At 53.4% G+C, this 24,837-nt stretch overlaps 2 protein-coding genes across 8 annotated transcripts in view; one reads left to right on the forward strand and one right to left on the reverse strand.

Annotated features, from left to right (window-relative positions):
- ZFHX2 (zinc finger homeobox 2) overlaps positions 1-8,701 on the forward strand; it is a 30,054-nt gene extending 21,353 nt beyond the window's left edge. Inside the window, exons 5-10 of one of the 2 annotated variants that reach the window (XM_082734916.1) lie at positions 411-485; positions 939-997; positions 2,609-2,809; positions 3,251-3,377; positions 3,556-7,026; positions 7,290-8,701. In XM_082734916.1, the coding sequence (XP_082591042.1) occupies positions 411-485; positions 939-997; positions 2,609-2,809; positions 3,251-3,377; positions 3,556-7,026; positions 7,290-8,269 (4,913 nt within the window). In that variant the 3' untranslated portion in view covers positions 8,270-8,701. Of the gene's footprint in view, positions 1-410; positions 486-938; positions 998-2,608; positions 2,810-3,250; positions 3,378-3,552; positions 7,027-7,289 lie in introns of both variants that reach the window. The other variant, XM_082734915.1, reaches the window with a different exon arrangement.
- Positions 1-16,773, reverse strand: part of LOC309866878 (uncharacterized protein) — a 31,907-nt gene extending 15,134 nt beyond the window's left edge. The window contains exons 1-3 of one of the 6 annotated variants that reach the window (XR_014312853.1): positions 16,655-16,773; positions 15,560-15,746; positions 11,819-12,276 (exon numbers count right to left, since the gene is read on the reverse strand). Coding sequence is in view for 1 of the 6 variants with exons in the window: in XM_082734924.1 (XP_082591050.1) it covers positions 15,560-15,722; positions 15,819-15,845 (190 nt within the window). In the remaining 5 variants the exon portion in view is untranslated. Of the gene's footprint in view, positions 1-11,818; positions 12,277-15,559; positions 15,747-15,818; positions 16,109-16,437; positions 16,511-16,654 lie in introns of those variants that run through there. The other 5 variants (XR_014312854.1, XR_014312855.1, XR_014312852.1 and 2 more) reach the window with 5 other exon arrangements.
- Positions 16,774-24,837: the final 8,064 nt, after the last annotated feature.

Raw genomic sequence — 24,837 nt, forward strand, 5'->3', positions numbered from 1 at the left:
CAGATAGACCTGCTGCCTCCTGCTCACTGCACCTGCTTCCATTTCAGGCCTCACCTTCCTTCTTCGGTGCCCCTCCCTTTATGGTTCTGGGCTCCCTGCTTCCAGGACCAGTCAAGACAGGGAGCCAAGTTGGGCCCCATCTCTGCTGCCTATGGCCAGACTTGCTTCCTCATCCTGAAATGACGAGGGCTGGGCTTATAGAGAGGATCTCTTATGCCCTCCTAGCTCTAATCCCATCATTTCTCCTTCATCCTGTATTTCTTTTTGGCAGCTTTTTGTCCTCTCCGGCCTGGTGGCTCATCCATCCATCTTCTCCTCCTGGCTGCTTGTCCTGCTTCCTCTGCCCTGTGTCTTCCCTTTCCTGATGCTTCACTCTTTTATTAAGCCGACTCTCCCCTCCTCCTACACAGGCAAGCCTCCTGTCACCCCCTTAGCTGAGCCGCCCACCCCTGAAAAAGATGCTCAGAACAAAACAGAACAATTGGGTGAGTTGCTCAACTGGTCCCTTTTCCCTCTATCCCTGCCCCATTTCCCGCCCCGCTCCCCGCCCTGTTCCTCATACATTCTGAGATGCAGAGGGGATATGGCAGTAATCTAGATGCACAGCAAGGTCTCCTGGGCACAGGGAGCCAAACTGATGCAAGAAAGGACTCACCAGAGGGAAAGGAAGAGGGGGAGCCCCAAAAGGCTCAAAACTGGCCATCCTGCTAATCTGGGGTCAGCCCTGCTGGGCCTTCTCTCCCTGTATTGAGTACAGAAGCTTTGTATTTTCCTGCCTTCCCCCCTTTCCCCAGAGCCTACCCTCTACTCTGGAAGCTCTCTGCTACAAATCAGGTCATCTTAAGGGTCAGGGTTGGCAGGGTGGGGGTGGGGATGGGCATCTGGAAAGGAAGAGGGAGGGCTGTCAGAGTCTCTTTAATCTCCTCTCTTTTTCAAAGCTTCTGAAGAGGCAGAGAGCAAGACTGGTCCTCCAGGAGACAATGCCAACCAGACCACGGTCAGAACTGGGGTAACCGGGAAAAGCTGGGGTCAGGGGTCTGGTGTTACTGTGATCTGTTCATATTCTAAAGCCGAAAATTCTCCTTGGTAGAGCTTTACACACAGATTTCAGACTTAAAGGTAGATGGAATTTTGTCAGGCTTGTGACTTATCTGAGAACGCCACACTGAGAAACGCCACCTAGGGCCAGTCAGGTGTTCAGCACCACAGAGGGGCTAGAGGACAGAGGGAGAAGACAAGGGTGGGCAGGACTTGAGAGAGATGGGGAGACAGAAGCTGTGTGGAGGTAGGAAAGGCTGAAAGCAGGAGGACAGAGGGGGTAAGACACAAGTGAAGAAATGAAAAGAGAAAGCCCAAACCATAAGACTAGCTACTGCCCAGCTCTCTCTTCCTGTCATGACCAGAAAGACACAATGGTCATCTCCTGCAGAAGGCCCTGAGCCTGCAGGGAAGCATCTGGGCACCCCCTTCCTGAGGGTTGAGGCCCCAGCCCAGATGACTGACCTAGATAGCAAACTCCACAGCTCTCTAAGTCTGGCCTCAGGGCTCGGCCTGGGGTAGGCAGGACCTGGGTGGTTTAGCTCTGTGGCTGCGAAGTGGTATTGTGAGGGGACTCCCAGCCTGGGTCCCACGGCACCGCGCTGCCCCTCAGCTCGCACCATTACTGCATTCTCACAGATGACAATGCTGGCTGGGCCTGCCTCCTCGCTCCTGTTCCCTCCTGCAGACCCAATGCAGATGTCTGCTGCTAGGGCCGAGGGCTTTAACATGATCATCTGGATGCCCTTCCTTTCTGGCCATTCCCTCCCCCAGTATGTGGGCTTGGACCAGTGGCACCAGCTGGCAGGAGAGGTTGTGAGTCGAGCTGGGCAGATCTGCGGCAGGCTGGAGGTTAGGCAGTCAGGTGACTAAGGCTGTGGCAGGGCCTTCCCTTGGCCCCGCCCCTCAGGAGGTGTGGGCGGGAATGCGCCAGCAGAGCCAGGCCAGAATTTTCCTGGGCCGCTGGGGGAGCTGTGGTGTTTGTTTACATTAAGAAGGAAAAAAGGAAAAGAGAGTGGGAGCCGCTAAGCCGCTGGGAGAATGAGCCAGCTTCTGAGCAGACAGGTAGGCAGGACCCCTCTACAGAAGACACTCAGGTTCGGGACCTCGGAGGCGCAGAGTGGGCGGGGATGAAGGAGCAGCCTCTGGTTCCAGATGTGCAGAGGGCCGGGGAGCCATTCCCCAGAGATGACGCTGACAGGGTGGGGGTGGGTAAGAAATTCGGGGGAGCAGGTACAGAGCCATACTGTTAGCTGGAGAAGTGAGCAAGGCAGAAGAGATGGGAAAGACAGAGGCCAGAATGGAGGGAGAGACCCGGACAAAGAAGGAAGGCAAGAGCAAGTCTAGCCCAGGCCTTTGTCCCAATCTAAGGGAAATGAGGGAGGAGCCAGCTTCTTGCCTCTGGCTGGATCCCCATGATGCCTTGAAGCCTTCGTTTGGGGCTCACTCCTCCTAAATTGGACGTGAGGGATCTTGCTGTGTTCAGGCACACAGAGTGGGGTGATAGTGGCCCCCCAATTCCCTGATGCCTCCTCCCTTGGCACCCCCTCCCCCCGCTGTGTGTCCCCAGGTGTTCTGCTGTCCGTACTGCAGCTTCCTGAGCCCAGAGCCCGACCAGGTGAGGGCTCACACACTCTCCCAGCATGCAGTGCAGCCCAAGTACAGGTGCCCGCTATGCCAGGAGCAGCTGGTGGGCCGGCCTGCCCTGCACTTCCACCTTAGCCACCTTCACAATGTGGTGCCCGAGTGCGTGGAGAAGCTGCTGCTTGTGGTGAGTACTGGCTGGGCAAGGACCTGACCTGAGGGGAAGAAAAGGCAGGGGTGTCCAGGCAAGTGTGTATTTGTGTGTGTGTGGTGGGGAGGGTAGTGGTGAGGAAGCAGCATTTCACAGGTTTGGGGTGGTTTTACAGTTGGGGAGCACTTAGCAGAGTTTGTCTGGCTGTCTCTGCTTGCCGGTGAGGGAGCTCAGCGTTTCCTTCATTTCCATGAAATCCTGACAAGAGCTGTTCAACAGCACACCCTTGCTGCGGCATTGGAGAGGCAGCAGCCTAGGCCCTCTCCTCTGGGGAAGGGCAGAAGGTAGGGGGAGCGAGTCCAGGAGGAGCCCTGAGCTGGGGCTGGGCACAGGTGTGGGCGCAGGTGCAGAGCAGGGCAGCAGGAGTAGCGGGGTGGGGGAGGCGTGGGTCAGTCACTGGGCTTTCTTCCGTTACAGGCCACAACTGTAGAGATGACCTTTATGACCAAAGTGCTGCCTGGGCCTGCTCTCTGCCCGCTGGGGGATGCCCCAGAGCCCCATGCTCTTGGGCCAGAGGCTGCACCCACCAGAGAACAGGATGCAGGTAAGAATGGGGACAGCAAGCCTGTCAAGGTTGCAGGAAAGGGGACCTGGGCTCCACAGACCAGGAGGGTCTGAAGTCAACCGAGGCAAGGATCGGTTGCCCTAGACATTGAGTAGCCCATGGGGTCTGACCTTAGACCAAGTTCCTTACTTATGGCCCCTTCTCTCTCCCTCAGAAGACCCTCACCTGACCCCTGAAGCCAGTCCTGATCTTCTTCCTGAGCCTCCCCCGCCCTCAGCTGAGGGCCCAGACAAGCCCCGAGGAAGCCCTGATCGATCCCCTTCTCCAGCCCCATCTCCAGCCCCTCGGCCGGAGGCCCCAGTGGAAGAAATGGCCCCTCCACCCACCATGGCTGAGGAGGAAGAGGGGAGTGTCGGGGAGCCACGCCCCACAGAGCCCCCTCCAGCTGACTCTCGCCACCCTCTGACCTATCGGAAGACCACCAACTTTGCCCTGGACAAGTTTCTTGACCCTGCCCGGCCCTATAAGTGCACTGTGTGTAAGGAATCCTTCACACAGAAGAATATCCTCCTGGTCCATTACAACTCTGTCTCCCACCTGCACAAGATGAAGAAGGCTGCCATTGACCCATCCGGCCCTGCCCGAGGAGAGGCAGGCGCCGCGCCTCCCACTGCTGCTGCCACAGACAAGCCCTTCAAGTGCACGGTCTGCCGGGTCTCCTACAACCAGAGCTCCACCCTGGAGATCCATATGCGCTCCGTTCTACACCAGACTCGCTCTCGGGGGACCAAGGCTGATGCCAAGGTGGAGGGGCCAGAGCGAGGTCAGGAAGAGCCCAAAGAGGCTGAGACCGAGGGGGACGTGGGCACTGAAAAGAAGGGCCCTGACCCTGGTAGCTTCATATCTGGGTTGCCCTTCCTGTCACCTCCCCCACCTGCCTTGGACCTGCACCGATTCCCAGCCCCACTCTTCACCCCGCCAGTCTTGCCCCCATTCCCTCTGGTGCCCGAATCACTGCTGAAGCTCCAGCAGCAACAGCTGCTCCTGCCCTTCTACCTCCATGACCTCAAGGTGGGGCCCAAGCTGGCACTGGCGGGGCCTGCACCCCTGCTATCCCTGCCAGCTGCCACTCCTCCTCCCCCGCCCCCGCCCCCCAAGGCTGAGCTGGCTGACCGGGAGTGGGAGCGGCCCCCCATGGCAGAAGAGGGGAGTGAGACAAGGCCCACCTCACCCCCCAACTCCACGCCCAGCGAAGCAGCCCGCACTGCAGCCAAAGCCCTTCTAGAAAACTTCGGCTTTGAGCTGGTGATCCAGTACAACGAAGGCAAGCAGGCTGTGCCCCCTCCCCCAACCCCACCCCCACCAGAGGCCCTGGGGGGTGGGGACAAACTGGCCTGTGGGGCCTGTGGGAAACTCTTCTCCAATATGCTCATCCTCAAGACACACGAGGAGCACGTCCACCGCCGATTCCTGCCCTTTGAGGCCCTGAGCCGTTATGCTGCTCAGTTTCGAAAGAGCTATGACAGCCTGTATCCACCGCCTGCAGAGCCCCCCAAACCTCCTGATGGGTCCCTGGATTCACCAGCTCCCCCACTGGGCCCTCCCTTCCTGGTCCCGGAGCCTGAGGCTGGGGGGACCCATCCCTCTGAGGAACGGAGCCGGGCAGGACGTTGGCCCCCAGAGGAGGAAGAGAGCTCCAGAGGGAATCTGCCTCCCCTAGTGCCTGCAGGCCGTAGGTTTTCCAGAACCAAGTTCACAGAGTTCCAGACTCAGGCTCTGCAGTCTTTCTTTGAGACCAGTGCCTACCCCAAGGACGGAGAGGTAGAACGGCTTGCAAGTCTCCTGGGCCTGGCTAGCCGTGTGGTGGTAGTGTGGTTCCAGAATGCCCGCCAGAAAGCACGCAAAAATGCCATCGAGGGTGGGCCTGTGACAACCGGAGGTGGCCATGGGGGAGCCTCTGGCTGCAGACGCTGCCATGCCACCTTCTCATGCATTTTTGAGCTGGTGCGGCACCTCAAGAAATGCTATGACGACCAGTCCCCTGAAGAGGAGGAGGAAGAGGCAGAGCGAGGGGAAGAGGAGGAAGAGGTAGAGGAGGAGGAAGCAGAGGAGGAACAGAACATGGAACCCCCCACAGGGCCCGAGGGTCCCTCACCAGAGCCCCCGGACCGGGAAGAGCTGAGTCAAGCAGAGGCAACAAAGCCAGGAGGCAAAGAACCTGAAGGGAATGCCCCTCCCTCGCCTTCCCCAGCCCACGCCTGTGACCAGTGCACCATGTCCTTCCCCAGCCAAGACCTCCTGGCCAGTCACCGGCGGCTGCACTTCTTGCCATCCCTGCAGGCTAGCACGGCCCCGAACCTCCTAGATCTGCCCTTGCTGGTGCTCGGGGAGCGGAGCCCCCTGGTGGCCGGCACTCTGCCCACGCCAGGGCCCCCGCTCAAACGGAAGCATGAGGAGGGCAGCCTGTCCCCGACAGGCAGTGAGGTGGGCGGGGGAGGGGAGAGCGATCCCCCCAGGGACAAGCGCCTGCGCACCACCATCCTGCCGGAGCAGCTGGAGATCCTGTACCGCTGGTACATGCAAGACTCCAACCCAACTCGCAAGATGCTCGACTGCATCTCTGAGGAGGTGGGACTCAAAAAGCGAGTGGTGCAGGTCTGGTTCCAGAACACCAGGGCCCGGGAGAGGAAAGGCCAGTTTCGAAGCACCCCTGGGGCAGTGCCCAACCCAGCAGTCAAGCCCATCACGTCTACCCCCGCAGCATTTCCCAAGTTCAACCTCTTGTTGGGCAAGGTAGACGACGGGACTGGGAGGGAGGCCTCAAAGCGGGAAGCACCTCCTGCTTTTCCCTACCCCCCGGTTACCCCTGCCGCCGGGCCCCTGCCTCTTCTGCCACCGGGGAAAGAGGCCACCACCCCAACACCAGAGTCACCGCTCCCCCTCCCACCTCCCCCTCCACCCAGTGAGGAAGAGGGTGCTGATGAACCTGCTAAAGCTTCTCCAGAAAGCGAGGCTTGCAGTCCGTCTGCAGGCGATCTCAGCGATTCATCTGCTTCCAGTCTGGCCGAACCGGAGTCCCCTGGGGCTGGAGGAAGCAGTGGAGGAGCAGGAGGGGGGTCTGGGGTTCCAGATGGAATGGGGCAACGGCGCTACAGGACCCAGATGAGCAGCCTGCAGTTGAAGATCATGAAAGCCTGCTACGAGGCCTACCGCACCCCGACCATGCAGGAGTGTGAGGTGCTGGGGGAGGAGATTGGGCTGCCCAAGAGAGTCATCCAGGTCTGGTTCCAGAATGCTCGTGCCAAGGAAAAGAAGGCCAAGCTGCAGGGGGCAGCAGCTGGCGGGGCTGGGGGCAGCAGTGAGGGCCCCCTGGGAGCCCAGCGCACCGACTGTCCCTACTGTGATGTCAAGTATGATTTCTATGTCTCCTGCCGAGGCCATCTCTTCTCACGCCAGCACCTCGCCAAACTCAAAGAGGCCGTCCGAGCCCAGCTGAAGAGTGAAAGCAAGTGCTACGACTTGGCCCCAGCACCTGAGGCACCCCCGGCTCCCAAGGCCACACCTGCCACCACATCTGCCTCTCTGCCCCTTGGGGCTGCCCCGGCCCTGCCTCGCCTGGCCCCGGTCCTCTTGTCCGGCCCAGCTCTGGCCCAGCCCCCGCTGGGAAGCTTAGCTCCTTTCAGTTCAGGTGAGTGGGCAGTTGGGAGGGGTTGGACTGCAGAGAGCACCCCTCTCTAGTGAAGGTCTCCTTTTTTTCCTCCTTGACTCTTCCCATTTCCAGCCTCCTGTGGCCTTCCTTAGTTTCAGGCTCTTTGTGGAGAGAAGGGCGGGAAGGGTGTGTGGCAGCTAGATGGCGGGAGTGGGCAAGGGTGTGGCTGGAGGTGGCCTACAGAAGGAAGGATGACGGACCAGGAGGTGGCTAATCCTTCATCACTCCTTTCATCTTCCTAGGCCCTGCAGCCTCCTCTGGCCTCCTCGGCCTCGCCACTTCAGTCCTGCCTGCCACCACAGTGGTCCAGACTGCTGGCCCAGGCTGCCCCTTACCTCAGAGACCTGTGCCAGAACAAACTAACAGCTCCACAGCAGGCATCACTGACCCTGCCCCAGGCCCCCCTACTGAGCCCTCTGGGGACAGAGTCTCTGGTGAACGAAAGCCAGTGGCAGCCCCCACCAACTCCTCCACTGACGCCCTCAAGAACCTCAAAGCACTGAAGGCTACTGTCCCAGCCCTCTTGGGGGGCCAATTCCTGCCCTTCCCATTGCCCCCCACTGGGGGGGCAACACCACCAGCTGTCTTTGGCCCCCAGTTGCAGGGGGCCTACTTCCAACAGCTCTATGGCATGAAGAAGGGGCTATTTCCCATGAACCCCGTGATACCTCAGACCCTCATCGGACTGCTCCCCAATGCCCTTCTCCAGCCACCACCCCAGCCCCCCGAGCCCACAGCCACAGCGCCTCCAAAGCCTCCTGAACTGGCTGCTGCAGGGGACGGGGAGGCCGGGGAGGCCGAGGAGCTGCTGTCGGCCAGTACCGGCATCTCCACCGTGGATGTGACCCACCGTTATCTGTGCCGCCAGTGCAAGATGGCATTCGATGGGGAGGCCCCAGCCACTGCTCACCAGAGATCCTTCTGCTTCTTTGGGCGGGGCTCTGGGGGTTCTGTGCCCCCCCCACTGCGGGTGCCCATCTGCACCTACCACTGCCTCGCATGTGAGGTGCTGCTGAGTGGGCACGAAGCCCTGGCCTCCCACTTGCGCTCCTCGGCCCATAGGCGCAAGGCGGCCCCGCCCCCAGGGGGCCCAGCCATCACCATCACCAACGCCGCCACTGCCGCCCCGGCTGCTGTGGCTTTTGCCAAAGAGGAAGCAAGATTACCTCACACGGACTCCAACCCAAAAACTACTACTACCTCTACACTTCTAGCTTTATAAACAGATAAACCAAGATGGGGGAGAGGGGAAGGCCTCAGGGCCCCCTCCCTTGCCCCAAGGGGTGTTTGGTGGGAGCTCAAATCCCCCACACCCAACCCTTGGCTCTGCCCGCCTCCTGGGAATCTTTCAATTCCCACCCTCAGTGGGCTTCACACACCCCGCCTCCAGCAGAGTCCTGCCTCCTCCCCCTGCCCAAGCCCCCAGACACACACTGATCCTCTGCGGCTCCTTGCCCCACGTCTTCATAGACACATGCTCATTTGTCATCCTGATGGTCTGCTCATCTCTGCCCTGTCCACCACACACGAGATCTATCCTAGAATCCATCTTCCTACAACCTTATCCCCACTGGATTCACCACCCCCAACACAGTCAACCCCTGCAAATACACACACGTATGTCAGCCCATGCTGTTCCACTGACAGAGAAAACACCAAAAAAAAAAAAAAAAAAAAGAGAGAGAGAGAAAAAGAAAAGAAGAAAGGAAAAAGAAAACCCAAGACAAAGAAGGAGGAAGGAAAACAAACTTTGCTACTCCCCCTTCTCTCTCCCTACCCCCTTGTCTAGAGCACCACACAGCTCACAAACTTTCCAAATACCCAGTTGGCTCCCAAGGTTGGAGCCTGGGATGGGCAGGGAGCCCACAAAACTCTGACCAAACTGGAGGTTGGCAGGGGGGAGAAGTGCACACAGCTCACTCTCCCCACATTCCTCCTTCCTGACCCTCTCCTTGCCTGATAGGAGCCCCTGCGGCCTGGACTCTAGGGGAAGCCGCCGCCAGGAACCCCTCTGCCAAACCCCACCCTGCACCCTGGGAACTGCAGTAACTTGTTCTCAAAGGCTTTAAACACAGAGATCCTCTCAGCAGCCGTGGGCCCGCCCCTTGTCCCAGCCCTGCCATGTGGGGGGCCCAGCCTCCGGGACCGGCGCTGCCCACCAACGGCAAATCCAAAGTTCTTTTAAAAAAACTAAAACACACACACAACCAAAAAAAAAAAAAAAAAAAAAAAAAAAAAAAGCGCAAGAGAGAGAGAGCACGCGTGCGTATGTGCACAGGAGAGAGATGGAAACAGAGGAATGAACTAAAGTAAAACATAAACTTGGAAAATACAGAAAAAAACTGCAAACTCTCCCATCAAACAAGTGTTTTTTTTCCCCCCTGTTTGTGTCCATTTTCACCCATGTTAAGCGTTTCTTTAAACTACTAGTCTTGGGAAGAGCAAATGGCTTTTAAGTCCTTGCATGGGTATGGTGATCCTTGGGACAGAAAGCTGTGCAGACTGACCCTAGCCAGCCCAGGTTCCGAGGCCAGGGCTGGCCATGAGGAGAAGAGCCCAGAGACTGGGAGAGACCCACCTTTGCCCTCTGAACTGAGTATCAGGCTTGCTAACACCTCTTTATTCCCAGTCACTAGTTAGGAAAGTCAGTGTTGCCAAATGTATCTTGGCAGTCCCAGGAAGAAAGGGGTGGGTGGACAGGATATCATGGTTTCTGAATCTCACATATGCCTCCCCTTTCCTACAGCTAACCACTGCTCCCTCTTCATTCGCTTCTATCTATCCCCAACTTCTATTTCCATGTCCAGTGTCCCCTTCACATTCCTTGAAATCCTTGCTTTTGCGGGGACCTTTATTCCCCACCTATGTTCTTCCTTCCTCCTCTGCCCTTGCCCTTCCTCCCACCAGCAAGCAGCAGCTGCTGGGGGCACCACCCAGTCAGAGGCTGTCCCAGGAGGCTCGGGGTTGGGGAGGTGGGCTAGGCAATGACCAAAGCACAAGGCGAATCTGACAGAATGCTATCACCAAGGGAAATCAATGAAAAAGGAATGGGCTAGAAGAGGGTTCCCCACCTCTAACATTGTTTCTGCCAGCATCAGATGGGAACCAGTGATCCCAAAGCCCAGCTACAATGGCACAAGATCTAAAAGCAGGTATTTTATTTTGGCAAAGAAAAGCCTGCAGAAGTTCCCAGTCCTCCAGACAGTTTCTGCTACCGCCCTTGCCCAGGAGACCTCCCCTCTCAAGGTATTGCAAACTTTCTCCCTTTGGGCTTCTTCCACTACCCTCATCCATTTAATATGTGTGCACACAGTTCAGTCAGCCCTGGGATTTCCACTTCCTGGCCTGTTGCTCTGCCCTGTGAACATGTTAATACCAAAGCAGAGGCTTATGTGCCAAAAAGGTGGGAGAAAGGAGGAGGGAAAATCAGCCGAGTCGCTAGTGCCCACATGTTCTGTGAACCTCACTTCCCAATGCATTTCTAAAGTGAAGAGCTCCAACTCTAGCAAACCGGGGGGGAGGGTACAAAGAGTCCTTCCAGTAACACCAGTTACAAATGCAGGCCCCATCAAGCTCTCGTTCTTGCCACCACCCTTCCCACCTCTCTCCTGTGTCCCTCCCTTCCTATCCTTTTCTTTTCCCATTGAAACTGTGTATAAAATTATTTTCTTAGCAGCATGTGTAGGTGGAAAGAAGCTTTTTCACTCTGTGCTTTCAGGGAATGTGACGTGTGTAAAAGTTGAAAACAAACACAAAATTAGAAGAAAAGATAGGAGGGAAAGAAGAAACATTTTAAAAGAAAACTGGGGCAAACGCCTGGTACAGGATGATTAGAGGTGAGGTGTCGGGCATTTTTAGGAGTTTACAACTAGGACACGTTGCTGTCATTTGAACTGCAAATATTTTTACCAGGAATTAACATAGCCAGAAATCCCTCTTGTGCCTCTTCTTGCCCTCTGGCATGTTTTCTTACATGGGGACACCCTGGTGTAGAGACACGGCATACATGCACAGTAGGGGATGGGAGCTGACACTAAGCCACTGTCCTTACCCGGAGCCCTGTGACTTGAGAGACAAGAGTCTGCCTGACGGTAGAGTTAGGTATGCCATTCCATGTCCCCAGTGGCTGGAAGCCTTCCTCCCCAACCCCATTCTCAGACCAAAAGTCCCAAGCAGCCACGCTCCTGCTTCAGAGATGCTCAGCGGGCCATTCTGGTGGAAGGAAGGCCAGGTCGTCAGGCCCCATGCAGAATGCTAGAGGTGAATACCAGGTCATCCTGGGTAAACCCTACTGCTTCTCCTGGGGAGCAGCAGACCCAACTTAAAATGCCTGGCATATCAACACCTATTCTGTAACATAGGCCCCACCCCAACAACCCTAAAGTGAGCTTGAATCCTTGGCTTCTACCATTGGTCTTCCACGGCCTGGGGCAAAGAACTACGGTTTCTAACATACATGGGCCCTAAGGTGTCGTGTCCAAATTCTGGTCCAGCCTACTTACTGTTAGGATCAGTACCAGGAGACAGGAGGTGGATGGGAGCTTGGCTGTAGTTACTCTAAACCAGAATCATGTGGGGATGGGTTCAGGTACCTCTTTCTCAACTAGAATATGAGAAAAATCTAAAGCTACAGCAGCCAAATGGGGGAGACTCTGCAGTAGGGCCAGAAAAAATAAACCCTTCTTCCCTCAACCCCCTAGTCCTTGGAGTGTCCTTACAGAAACATGCACAGGAACCAGGAAAGCCAGTATTCCATACCCAATAGCACCCATCTGCTTAATTCCATCTATTTGTTCCTTAGCCATGTAGAAGGCTTACAGATCAGATTGCCAATTTCCCAAACCTCCACCAGCCTGACTGTTTTAATGCACGTCTTCTCATCTAATCATTCATCCGTGTATAGAATATCACATCTGAAATACAGAACTCTGTGTATATGACTACACCAAGGAAACAAGCATGCATGCCATCAGAAGCCAGCAGAGCCACACGAAGAATGCCGTGGGGGTACACACATGCCAGCACGGATGGGCCCCATGGGCACAGAGGCCCGTGTAGGGACCTACACTTCCTGTAAGTACAACCACCCTCCAGGACATATTCATTTCCTTCACATCCAACAGTAGGTGAGAATAAAATATGAACGGGGCAATGTAACCAGAGTTAGGAAGGGTGACCAAAGGCTGCAATCCATGGTGAAAGGACCTTCCATTCCTCTGCACTGTGACACTAGGGAGAGGAGAGAGAGAAGAGAAACCAGGAGGAAACTTTAAGGAAAACTCCTAGAAACAGGATTGAACTGGGCTGGGACGCTGTGTTATAGGAAGGCTAGGCACAGGGAGCCCTTCTCTCTAGGCTGCACTGGGAAGCTAAAACACCAGTTGGGAACAACTAGTGAGCAACTTGTAAGCCCCGAGGATGTCCTTGAGGACTAAGGAAGAACTGCTCCAATGCCAAGGAACGCTTGCCACAAGAAGGGCTACAGACCCAGTCTGCATGAGAACAGTCTGGATACATTGTGAAAAGGGCAGATGAAAGAAAATCCAGACAGAGGACATTCAGAGATCTAGACTGCGACTCGTCAAGTTTGGGGAGAGATGGGAAGCAATCCCAGGGAAAGCTCCCAGGGTGAGACCACACGTTATGGGCAGAGTGTATAATTGGGTGAGGACCCACCCTGTCATTCTCTGTCATACAGAGGGCCCAGCCAACCTTCCACACAAAGGACAGACAAGAAGTAAATGGCATTATTCCCGGTCAGTAGTCTGAGCCTGGTGTTTCCTACAGCCACAGAACAGTGTCTGGCTAGAAGCTAGTGGGGAAGCAGGCTGATTATAAGTGTACTAGAAGGAAGGTGATGGGGAAAGGTGACCTGGGATCGACATTTTTTTTCTTTTTTTTTTTTTTTTAAGGAAATCGCTACACCCAATGTGGGGCTCAAACTCATGACCCCAAATTCAAATGTCAGATGCTCCACCAGCTAAGCCAGCCAGGTGCCCCACCCCCCTGGGTTGACTCTTAATCTTACCAACCACCACACACACACTTTTACACACAAACAATGGCTAAAACACTGAAAGAGGTCATCAGTAGGAGCTCAGGATGCCCCACATCCACAGTCCTTCCCTGATATCCAACCTTATACCATGTCTTCTCCAGTGGACTTGAGTGACCCACACTGTGCTCATTCCCACCAAGTGCTCAAACAGCATCATTTGCATCTTGCTAGGTATCTGCATTAGGCGAGGCCCTATACTCTGTCCATCCAGGACACAGATCTGTCTCCAAAAAGCAGTGTAATTAGGACTCATGCTGTTCTGAGCCACAGAAGCCACACAAATTTTACCAGACCAAAGACAGTCATCCTCCTGGCGATGCTCCTAACCTAGTGGTTCTTGGTGGTGAGGTTTCAAAAACACAGGGCAGCTGCCCACCAGAATTCAGAAGCGTTCCCTAAGGGATTCTTCTGTGATAACTACTGCCAGTGAGAAGCATGGTTCTGACAGGCTAAATCTGCCTGGTTTGACCTCATGATCTGTCCTATTCGTCCTGCTGCTCCTACTCACAACACACTGACACACATCCCATAACACATGTATTACAGGCATGACAGCAAAAAGACATGCCTGTGGTTGGGGAGGAAGAAGAAAGATGCCAAAGGCCTAGAAAGCCCAGACTAGGGTTAACGGTCTGCAGGTGACTGCCGCATCTCAGAACAGTCTCTCCAAGTTCTGTCTACCTGCAGTGTGGTCGCCTGAGCGCTGGCTTAAAATGCACATTTCTGAACACACTTCAGATTTGCTGAGTTGGAAACTCCTAAAGTGATGCCATGCTCTCTGGAATACAAGAAGCCCTGATTTGGGCTGCTCAGCCCATTCATGCCTGTGACCTTCCCCTCACTCTCCACCCAGACCCAACCCTGCTCCACCAGGGATACCACCAGGGGCCTAACATCACCTCAGCTTTGTCTTCCCAATACCCTGCCATCAGCCCCACCACCACCACCTGGAAAATCTGACTCTGTCTTCTGCTTATATTGGCTATTCTTGAACAGGAGAAAAGAAACATTGTCCACTCACCCATTTGGCTGAGTGTCTCCCTGCTTTTTCCTCTGCTGTGGAAACCATTTCCCTTCTTCTGAAGCTGGCATCCACTTCCAGAAATGCTAGAACCGGAGCTCCCCCAACCCTAAGCAGTTCAGTCCAGCATGGCAATGGCTTGATTTCCCTCTGGGCAGGTCCCATCCTCCATCAGAGCCACCCAGCCTCCCTCAGTATCACCCAGAGCCAAAGCTTCTACCCACATATCTTCCTAGTTACTAATCCATGGATTCTGGCTACCCAGAAAGCCCAATCTACTAGAGGTTCTTCCAGATGGAGGCCCAAGGTCCAATTTTGTGGCACTGCCAAGGAAACTGCTCCTGACGGCAGAGGGGTGGTCTGTGTCACCACAGATATGCTGGGGCCTCCCCTCCTAAGAGCCTTCCTTTCTACAAGGGCTCATTGCTGATCTGTGGTTTCCCTTCCAGGGGTGGATTTCAAAGACATGGACACTTATCCACATTCTACCTAACTGGGGTACCATTGAGAAATTCCTAAGCACTAAATCTGCCTTTGTCTTCCTTATACCTGCCTACCTCTCTCAGCCAAGAGCACCTCTTCATTTTTCTAGGACTGTTATTGAATATGGGCCTTTTAACCAGGGAGGAAAAACTGATTCATTTCAATCACAGCTCAGCCAATCACAAGGCAGATGAAATACACACAGGCACAAACCACCCTACTACCTGGCAGCAAGGCCTGAGGGTCCCTCCCTACTTCTCTTCCAGCCTCTTCTGGCACCGGCTTTGTGGCAACACAACTGGCTGGCCTCTCTATAGCTCTCATTCACCCTGCTGGTATTTTTTCTGTCCTCACTGCCCAGAAAGGTGGACAGGCCATTGGCCTGGTTCCTTGAATTTGGCTTTTTGCCTGTACCCTTGTCCCTCTGTGCTCCAGCTTCCCCTGAAAGAGCTGCTCAAACACAGAGTATGGTAGCAGGTAACTGCAGTGAGGTGGGAGGAAGGTGGGTGTCTGGTTGGGGTTGGCGGGAGTACTGACATCAGGGTGCCGTCTCCTGCCACCCCCCAGCACAGAGCTCCGCCCGATGCCCAGCCTGCTTAGGTGCGCCCCCTCTCTCTCTGCCACCAAGCGGCGGTCGTGAGCATGTTTGGCGGCTTGGGGTTTGCCGCAGTGCCCGGATCGGAGACACTATTCACGTGCCAGTGCAGCACTGCCAAGCGTGGCGGCGTCTAGTTGGTTGGGTGCCAAGCAGTAGGACCCAGATGGTGATAGAGAGATGAAAGAGGGGTGGAGGGGAGGGAGTGAGAGGACAGGAAGGCACCAGGGAGAAAATCAGATACCTCACTTGTTAGAGTGGAAAGTCCAAATGGGAAAGGTGCCCTTCCCCTTCTAGATCCCAGCTCAGCAAGCAAGCCCTACCCCGCCCCCACCACGCGCGCAGAGTGACATACACAGACCAGGCCGGAGGATTTGGCCATCTTCAGCAGGAAACTGGCCGGGGGCCAAACAGGACTGCCAGCGCTCTCCATCCTTCTTCCTTGGGGTCTTGGCAATGGCGCACGTCCTCCTTTGTGTCCTCACGCCTCTCTCCGTCTGTTGCTCCACTCCCCATGCCTAAGAGGGAACAGGAAGGAGGTCCTGGCAGAAAAAAAGTCTGTTCTCCCAAACAACTCATAAACACACACACACACATACAGCCCAACATCTCACCTCCCTTCTCACTCCTGGCACTGCCATCCTCTCAAGCAGATTGGCAAGAGGCGCTGCCCCCCTTCTTCCTTCCACACAATGCTAGAGCCTGTGCCAGCCTCCTCAGGCAGTGCCAGCACCCACGGCCGCATGTCCGTGTCCCCTTGCTTTTCACAAAGGGCCAGACTGCCAGCCCCGAGGAGCTCTCCCCAGGGAGCAGTGGCACGGTCCCTCCTTCTAGCTCTTAGACACTTTCTTGGCACTTCCCTGTCTACTCTTTCCACCACTTTACTTTCCCAGACTGGAAGAAGGCTGACTACCTCCTACTCCAACTGTTTCTCAGAGCTGAGCTCCAGAGGGACAGCAAGATCATTAACATCCCCCTGCCCCTCCTCTCTGCCTCCTGGGGCCCCTGTTCCCACTGCCCCAGCTCGGGGCACCAGCATGATGGGTGTGATGCCAATGGCTCCCAGGTAGCAATCCTTCCTCTCAGAGCACCAGGACTCCTACCGCCGCCCCCCTCCCCATTCGCCTCCTCCCATCTCCGCGGGCATGAGGGTGGCAGCTGCAGTGCCAATGCCTGAAAGCAGGCAGCACGAAGCAACCCATGCACCCTGTTCTGCCCTCCCGGGCCCCGCACCTCTCCCCTCCTTCTTCCCCTCCATCCCTCTGTCCTTCTGGTTGGACACTAGATTGGCAACCGCAGTGCCAACCCCCACCCATGCCCAGGAGGCTCACATACAGCACGCGCTTATGCGTACATGTACATGCGCACACACACACACATACACACACACGGCCCCATGAGTGCCAGGCGGCGGTGGCAGACACACAGCAATGCATAGTGACGGGTATACCCGAGGAGTCAGCCAGATTCGGCACCTGATCCAGCACCCGTTTGGGATTGGGTGGGTAGGCGGGCGGGCAGGCGGGCGGAGGGGTGATGGAGGCAGACGATGGCCCTAGGTTGGCAGCCGATAGAGCGGGGAGAATGGAGGGAACAGATGCTCTTTGCCCAGCCTCCCTCCCTCTCTCTCGGAGATCAGTGCCAAGCTGGGGGGATGGGAAGAGGGGAGGATGGGGGAAGGGTGGCATTTGGAAAGCTGGCAGGCGGGGGGCGGGGGGGGGGCTGGGTCCGCCCAGGCTGGGCAGTGCCGGCACTGGCTGCCGCCTCTCCACTCTGCCATCTGTTTCACTTCTCTCCCCACCCCCTTTCTCTCTCTTTCTCTCTCCTTCATCCACAGCAAACCGAACGGAAAACAGGGTCCTCATTCCACCCACCCCCAACCTCTGCCAGACCCCCTCACCTCCTCCCCACAACTCACCACACCAAACCACCACCAAGCCATCTGTGCTCTCTCCTCCTGGCTCGGTCACCTTCTTTCACTCGCCTCCGCCCTCATACCAAAATGGGTGTAATGTTTTAAAAATATATATATACACATATATTATAAAAAGCAACTTAAAAAAACCCCACAATTTTCCTTGGGAATGTCCTGTCCTTCTGAGTCTGGGTCCTCGGTGCCAATATTTATGGCAAGCAGAGGGAGGGGACCCTGTCCTCAGCAGGTGCCCATGAATCCCATGCCAGGGAGGAGGGGTGGCTGGGGTGGGGTGGGGGCGGGGTGGGGTATCGGGAGAGCTCTCTTCTCTCTGCGCCTGTGGTGGGTTTTTTTTTTTTCTCCTCTTCCACTTCCGGAGCAGATTCAAATAGATCTAGCGCCTTCCCCACCCCCAGTTCCCAGGGCCCCTGTGCCCTTCTCTCCCTGCTTTTGAATTTATTCCTCGATCACCCTCTCGTTTTTGGTGTGTGTGTGTGTGCGCGCGTGCATGTGTCCATGTGCGTGCGCGCCGAGTGTCTGCATCCATGGCGGTGGGCACTGTGCCAGCCACCACACAGCCATCTGCGATGCCTTCTGCAGCCTCCGCTCTTTCTCCTTGCCACCTCCAGCCCCAAGCTTCCCTGCACCCCAGCTCTCTATCCCCCCATCATTAATTAGCTACTGAATTAATTAAATCGTGGATGCTAATTAACATTCCTACAGGGCAGGCTGCCAGGCTGGAGGGCAGCAGGGGTGTGAAGAGGGGATTGGGAGATTGGGATAGGGGAAGAGGAAGGAGAGCCTGTCTGCTTACAAGAGCGGGGGGAGATGAAAAGAACCCAAAAAAGGACGAAGGAGAAAAAGGACAGAGTGATGAGACATGCGTGTGGAAAATGGGGTATAAAAACAGAGTCCAAGGGAGTGCAACACAGCCCTTCCTGCCCAAATAGGATAGCCAATTCCCCCTCCTCCTCAAGCTTACCTTTCATCCCACAAAGTATGTACTCCTTAGGTGGGGGACTCCAGCAGCTTTCTTCCTGTCTCTTACAGAATATCAACCCCACACCAGAGTCAACAGCTACTACCTGTCAATCCAGCCACAATGATCCTTAGACCAGGTCACAGAAAGGAAGCTCTGGGAGCTCAGAGAAGCCCATGTTGACTTGTCTTTCTCTACCTCTCTGTCAAGGTGAAGGGGACAATCTGTGAGCATCTGCTGCAGGAGGGCATGGGGGACCGATATGGGGAACCCTGAGGGGTGTCAATTCAAGGGGAATTCAATAGCAATTAGCAAAAATCATTGGCACTGCCTGCAAGGCTGCACTAGGGAGACTGTGACAAAAGACTGCCTGTCTTTGGGATTCCAGAGTAGGAAGAGTGGAAACATTCCTACCCACCTTGAAGGTCAAGAATTTGTGACCTTTGTAGGGGCCACCTAACTTGCAATTGTTTCTGGTTTTAGAGAAAGAGAGACACCCGTACAGGGAAACTTCTGTAGGTGCTCTATGAAACACTGATCTGATGGACTGCTCCTTAGAAAAATGGATCCATGATCAGATTTGTTTAGGAAATTCTGTTTATTCCCCCTTTACGAGATTCAAAATGCATACTGGTATGTTAAGGCTCTGAGAAGTCCTGTAAAAAAAGAAAATGTTCAATGTGTTTAACCCACAGATACTCAAAGTCACTGGGCCACGGAACCCTCATTTTCATATTTTCTAATTTAATTAATTTTATTCACACAGCAGTGTTCCAGTTTGGAGAAAGCTCTCTTAAGTGATCAGGTGTGGTTGTGGCCTGAAAGCCAGCAGACGGACTAGCCGGCCCCAGGTCAGCAGCCTCCCAACAGTCCATGAACAAAGGAATAGCATACAGGCTCTGGTCTTTTAAATGCAATACACCAGCCATAACAACCTTTAGAACCACAGACCTATACTTTCAGAGCTGGAGAGAGACTTTAGTAACCATTCCCTGATTTTACAGTAGAAGCAAATGAAACTCAGAAAGGTGAAGTGATTTGCCCAAGGTCACAGAGCCACTAGGTGATAGCACTGACATCAGGACCAAGATTTCCTGACCTCTGGAACAGGGGAGGACTTAAAAGTCTGGGACCAGGCTGCTATGGGATTTACCAGTTACCTGTGCTCTTGAAGAGCTTCACCCAGACGCCTTCCCTCCCTCTGCGGACGGAGGCCCGGGCCTGGTCTTTTCCACCGCGCCCTCTGCCTTCAACCCCATCTTTGGAACCCTATAGCCTTTCCCTGCCTCTGGAGAGTCTAGTCTATCTTCTTGTGGAAGTGGGAATGGGGGCAGGAGTTTGTATGTCACAAAAGCTCCCAAGTGCTTCTGATATCATGGATTTAGAACTTGTCTTCTGGGGTGCCCCCATCCCTGCCCCCGGCTATATAATACTGGTTTCAAGCCAAAGCTTCTACTCCCTCCCAACCTTAATATCTTTCTGGTCAAGAAACCCCAAGTGCCTCCTGGGTCATCTGCTGTATTCCTAGCAACCTTCCTGCCTGTCCTCACTCTGGCGTCTGCAGTCCCTGAGGTCCCTTCACCTCTCCAGAGAGGTTAGGCATCTTAGAGCTGGAGGGACACCTGACTCACTAGGAGGAGGCCTTGGGGCCAGCTTCAGAGTCATGCCAGAGCCCACAGCCTCTCTGAGCTTCTGAACATCCATCTTCTTTCCACAGTGTGAGCCCCTCTTTCCTCGCAAGGCCCTTTGGGGAACTAGGAACAGGAGAAAGGTGGGAGTCTAGATTATTTCAAAGTTGAAGAACATTACCAAATTGTTTTTGCTTTCTATTGTGTGAGCCAGTTCCACTTTACACCCACATTCCCCATGTAACCCCCCGACAACTTCCTAAGAATGACGACTCTCTTAACAAGATAACTCATCACCCCATTTTAAAGGGAGAAAAGCTTCAAAATACAAGTTTTATTTGCCAAAGAGATGTACGTCCAAATATCCAGGAATGATGAGGTCCTTCCTTTGGATCTCTAAAAAAGTCTACACAAGTGCCCGCTGACCCCATCTCCTCCTTCCTTTCTGCGTTTCTGATGGGATAGTCCTCTGGCACTGGGCTAGCAGAGCCACATCAGGGTGTGACCCACTGTCCACCTGCTAACTACACCTTTAGCTGAGGAACCACCCAATAAAGGGAGGACAAAGAGGAGTCAACTACCCAACCACAGAGTCAGAGGTAAATCTAGATGTTCTCACAGGACTCCCCCCCCCCTTTTTTTTTAAAGAAAGTATTTCAGGTATTTCAGAAAGAATTGGGTGGCATCTTTGCTAAATTACTCCCCTCTGGAAAGTGGCCGGTGACAGAGGCCAAAGTCTAGCTCTCCAGGGTCAGGGATTTCAAGCTGGTTCACTTTCCCTTCTAGAGCCTGTTTCACCTAACACCAAGGGACTGAGCCACTGTCAGTAGCAGAGGCTCTCCAAAGCTGCAATATAAATGATGATTATTCTATTATCAAATAACATCGCCAGGCCTGGCCGGCTCCCTACAACGGTAGCGGCAGAGGCGAGCTACAAAATTCAATATTGATAAACTGCATATTGTCTTCTAGAACCATCACTCTGCTTGACAGCCACTCCCTAAGCCTCCCACCATTAGCAGCAAAGAGGGAGATACTGGTTAGTGATGGCCCTGAGGGTGGGGGCTGGGGGAGGACAGGGCAATAAGGCAGAGGTAAAAGCAAAGGGGCCCAGAAACCTCAGGGAAGAAGTCCTCAGAGCCCACCACTTCTGCAGACTCTAACATGAACCAGCCTACTCTGCCCCTTCAGGCTCTGTCCTGACCTGTCCTTCTGGAGGGTTAATCTGGAACAAAACTGCCCAGAAGAATAGAACACTGGTGAACAGGAAGGGGGTCTACAATCTAGTCCCACCTCTGCCACACCTACAAATGGCACTTCTCTTCCCCTTAGTCACATTAAAGATAGGGGAAGGTACCTACACTTCAGTCCAGTCTTTGCATTGTTCGCTGTACTGTTGTGTATCTCTTCAGACAGATGCCTAGCCAGCTCCCTACCCTCCTCCTGCTCTTTGCCCAGGAGGCCTACCTGACTGCCCTACTTAGGCACTGATGCTTGCCCCAACCCAGCCCCTTTACCCTGCTCTACTCTTTCCTTCCGTTTCATCTATTACCTCCTAATGTATAGTTGACTTATTTACATAATGTTTATTGTTTATTTTCCATTTCTTACCTCTGGCATATAACTCCACCACAGTAGGGATATTTGCTTTATTCATGAGTATATCCCAAACACCAATAACAATACCTGACACATAGAAAGTAGGTGCTCAATAAATATTTGCTGAACGAATGAAGCTAAGGTTAGAATGCTTCATGTTTCAGTCAGACCCACCTGACTACGTCTGCATTTGGGGCTGGAGGCAGGGAGAAATGGGCTACCCATTTCAGTGCTCTCCACCTTCTGGCAGGATGGCTGGTGGATGGCCCACATCCCCATTACAGCCTGAAGAATACGCCACTCAGGAAAACCCAGATATTTAAGTGGGATGTTTACTGCTGAACCCCAAGCATCTGCCTGACTTGCACTCAGACAGGTCACTTAGCCCTCCTCCAGACTTCAGTGTCCCTCTCCAAGCCATCCTGGACTTAAAAAGCTCAACCTCTAATACCATGATTCTCCAACGTGAGTAAGCCTATGACTTACCTGATTAGCTTATAACACTTACTAGCAACTACCTTCCAGAGACTGATTCAACTAAATGGGGAAGGACCCAGAAATGTGCATTTTTAAAGACTCTCCCCAATCCTCAAGGTGACTGTAATGACAGGTGTCATTTGGGCCACACTGTGAGTATCTCTGGTGCGGACAGAGAGCTAGAGGACTTATTATGTGAGCCTTATAGCTGTCTCTTCTCTGATTCTACCCAATTCCAGTATGTGACTCTGCCCAGGGCTAGGATCAAAAGAAATGGATCTGTGCAGTCGACCTGCCATTTTCTTTCAATCAGAGCTTCAGAAATTTAAAACAGCCCCTGGAGAAATCTGGGGAAAAAAGTGAGGAGGTAGAGGAGAGTGGCATTGTGAAGCTAAGGTGAAGCATGTCTCCTGGGTAAGGCCACATCCCAGACTGTCTTGACCCTGTACCTTCTGTTTTCGACAGGCTCTCTGGCCATTAGGGGCTAAGTTTAAATATCTCATCTTGGAAAGTAAACTGATGAAAATGAACATGTCTAGACTGATGTAAGATTGTCCATTTTATGTGGGGAAATCTAGCCTAAGCCAGGGGCCTAGGCCTCAGCAAAACTGGAGTGCTTCCAAATGCCAGACCCAACACGGACTATTGCCCAGACAGGATCTAAAGGACAGAGCTGAAGATGACTCAACCTTCTAATCACCAAGGGTACTACTCCTTGGAGCAACTCCACCTGCCCAGAAAGGGCGACTGATGTTCCCAAAAGGATGACACACCAATGACACCATCCATCAAATCTCAGCATAGGTTTCTGGATCCTCTAAGACAGAAGCTTGGAACAAAGGAAACAAGCCAGCAGAAAGAAGGGATATCATGGCTGTCCCAGGGTTCTAGGAACAGGATGAAGGCTCTGTGAGCCTAGGTGTAAAGGCATCTAAGTGGAGGAAGCAAAAAGGGATGAGGAACACACCTGTTAGGACTTCTTTCACCTCTGTTCTTTCTCTTTCTTCTTTGGCTCTTCCACTTTTGGGGGAACTTGCCAGAGGCAAGTTTATTATCCCTGCCCATTCCATAGACAGGAAAGACTGAGCTACTCAGACATAATTTAATTCCAGGACTGGGGACTGAAAAAGAGCCCTGGGTCGGGTCCTCTGCACCTCTACTAGGTTAATCTTGTAATTGTCTGTCATCTAGAGGTCTCTTGAGACCAAGTAGATTTCCTTCAGTGGCAATAATAATAATAGAAACCAACATTTACTTCACACTTCCTCTGTATCAGGCACCATATTAACTCATCTAATTAAACAACTCTGAGATAGAGACTGTCATTACACTCATTCTACAGATGGAGAAACTGAGGCAAGGAGAGGTTAGCTACTGAGGGGAGTAGATGGAGCTCCAGAGTCCATTCTCCTAACTGTCTGGTTCATCCACTGATTCCGGGCCTACAGATGGGATGGAAGCTAGCCTAACTGAAAGATTCAAGACTCCTTAGGTCTAAGTCTCCTGAATCCCAGGGCAGTGCTGGAATGCAAGTTCTTCATCACAAAACCAAGAGCAGAAAAGTCAGTGGGATTTATAAATACCTCAGTTAGGGGAACTCTGAGGCCCTCTAGCTAAGCTGATTTCCTAGCATCCTAGTCTAGCTTTGAGCCTGGGATACTTCGAATCTAGTGAGTCTCACGTTTATATTTCAATATCATTCAATTAAGGAACACAGGAACTATGAGCAGATTGTTGCGACACAGTATAAAGTATAAGGCAAAGATATGCAGAAGGCAGAGAAAAAAGGGCCTTCGCATATATATACCACCTATACCCCATTTTGTATGGGAATGTTACCCTGAAGGCTATCAGGAGAAATGGAAGGATTTAAGCAGGGGAATGATGGTAAAATTTGGGCTTCAGAGAGATGACTTTGGTGGCTCATCAGAGGCTAGATTCAAACGGAGACAAAAATGGAGGCAGGGATAACAGGAGGCTGTGGCTGGTTGAGGTCAGAGTTGACTAGAAACTAAAAAGAAACAGTGGTGGGGCGCCTGAGTGGCTCAGTGGGTTAAGCCGCTGCCTTCGGTTCAGGTCATGATCTCAGGGTCCTGGGATCGAGTCCCGCATGGGGCTCTCTGCTCAGCAGGGAGCCTGCTTCCCTCTCTCTCTCTCTCTCTCTCTGGCTGCCTCTCTGTCTACTTGTGATTTCTCTCCGTCAAATTAATAAATAAAATCTTTAAAAAAAAAAAAAAAAGAAACAGTGGTAATAGGAAAGGGAAGTTAAGGGGCATCTTGGTGGCTCAATCAGTTCACCATCTGCCTTTGGCTCAGGTCACGATCCCAAGGTCCTGGGATCTCCCCGGCATGGGCACCCGCTCCCTGCTCAGCGTGTGTGTGTCTTGGTGGCTAGGTGGGGGGTTGGGGGGGGTGGCAGTGAACAGCGGCACTGCTTCTCCTTCTCCCTCTGTTGTTTCCCCTGCTTGTGTTCTCTCTCCATCTCTCCCTCTCTGTCAAATAAATAAGTCAATCTTAAAAAAAAAAAAAAGAAAGGGAAGTTGAGATCAGCTTTCCTTAACTGGTGGTATATAGAGATGAGTGAAGAAAAAGATGCCAAAAGAAGCTCAGGTCCCATGCTCTGTGATCAGGAAGAGAAAGGAATCACCTACTAGGAGAGTGAATAAAAGCAGATTTGGTGGGGGAAATAATGGAGTTGGTTTTAGAAATTAAGCTAAAAGTCTGAAATTAGAAGTCAAGCTAAGGGGCACTTGGGTGGCTCAGAGGGTTAAGCCTCTGCCTTCGGCTCAGGTCATGATCTCAGGCTCTTGGGCTTGAGCCCCACATCGGGCTCTCTGCTCAGCAGGGAGCCTGCTTCCTCCTCCTCTCTCTCTGCCTGCCTCTCTGCCTACTTGTGATCTCTGTCTATCAAATAAATTAATAAAATCTTAAAAAAAAAAAAAAAAAGAAGAAGTCAAGCTAAAATAAAGTTTGTTTAGGGGCACCTGGGTTGCTCAGTCAGGCTCCCTGCCCAGTGGGGAACCTGCTTCTCCCTC

This window comes from Mustela nivalis (genome assembly GCF_964662115.1).
Source record: "Mustela nivalis genome assembly, chromosome: 6".
Classification (NCBI taxonomy): domain Eukaryota; kingdom Metazoa; phylum Chordata; class Mammalia; order Carnivora; family Mustelidae; genus Mustela; species Mustela nivalis.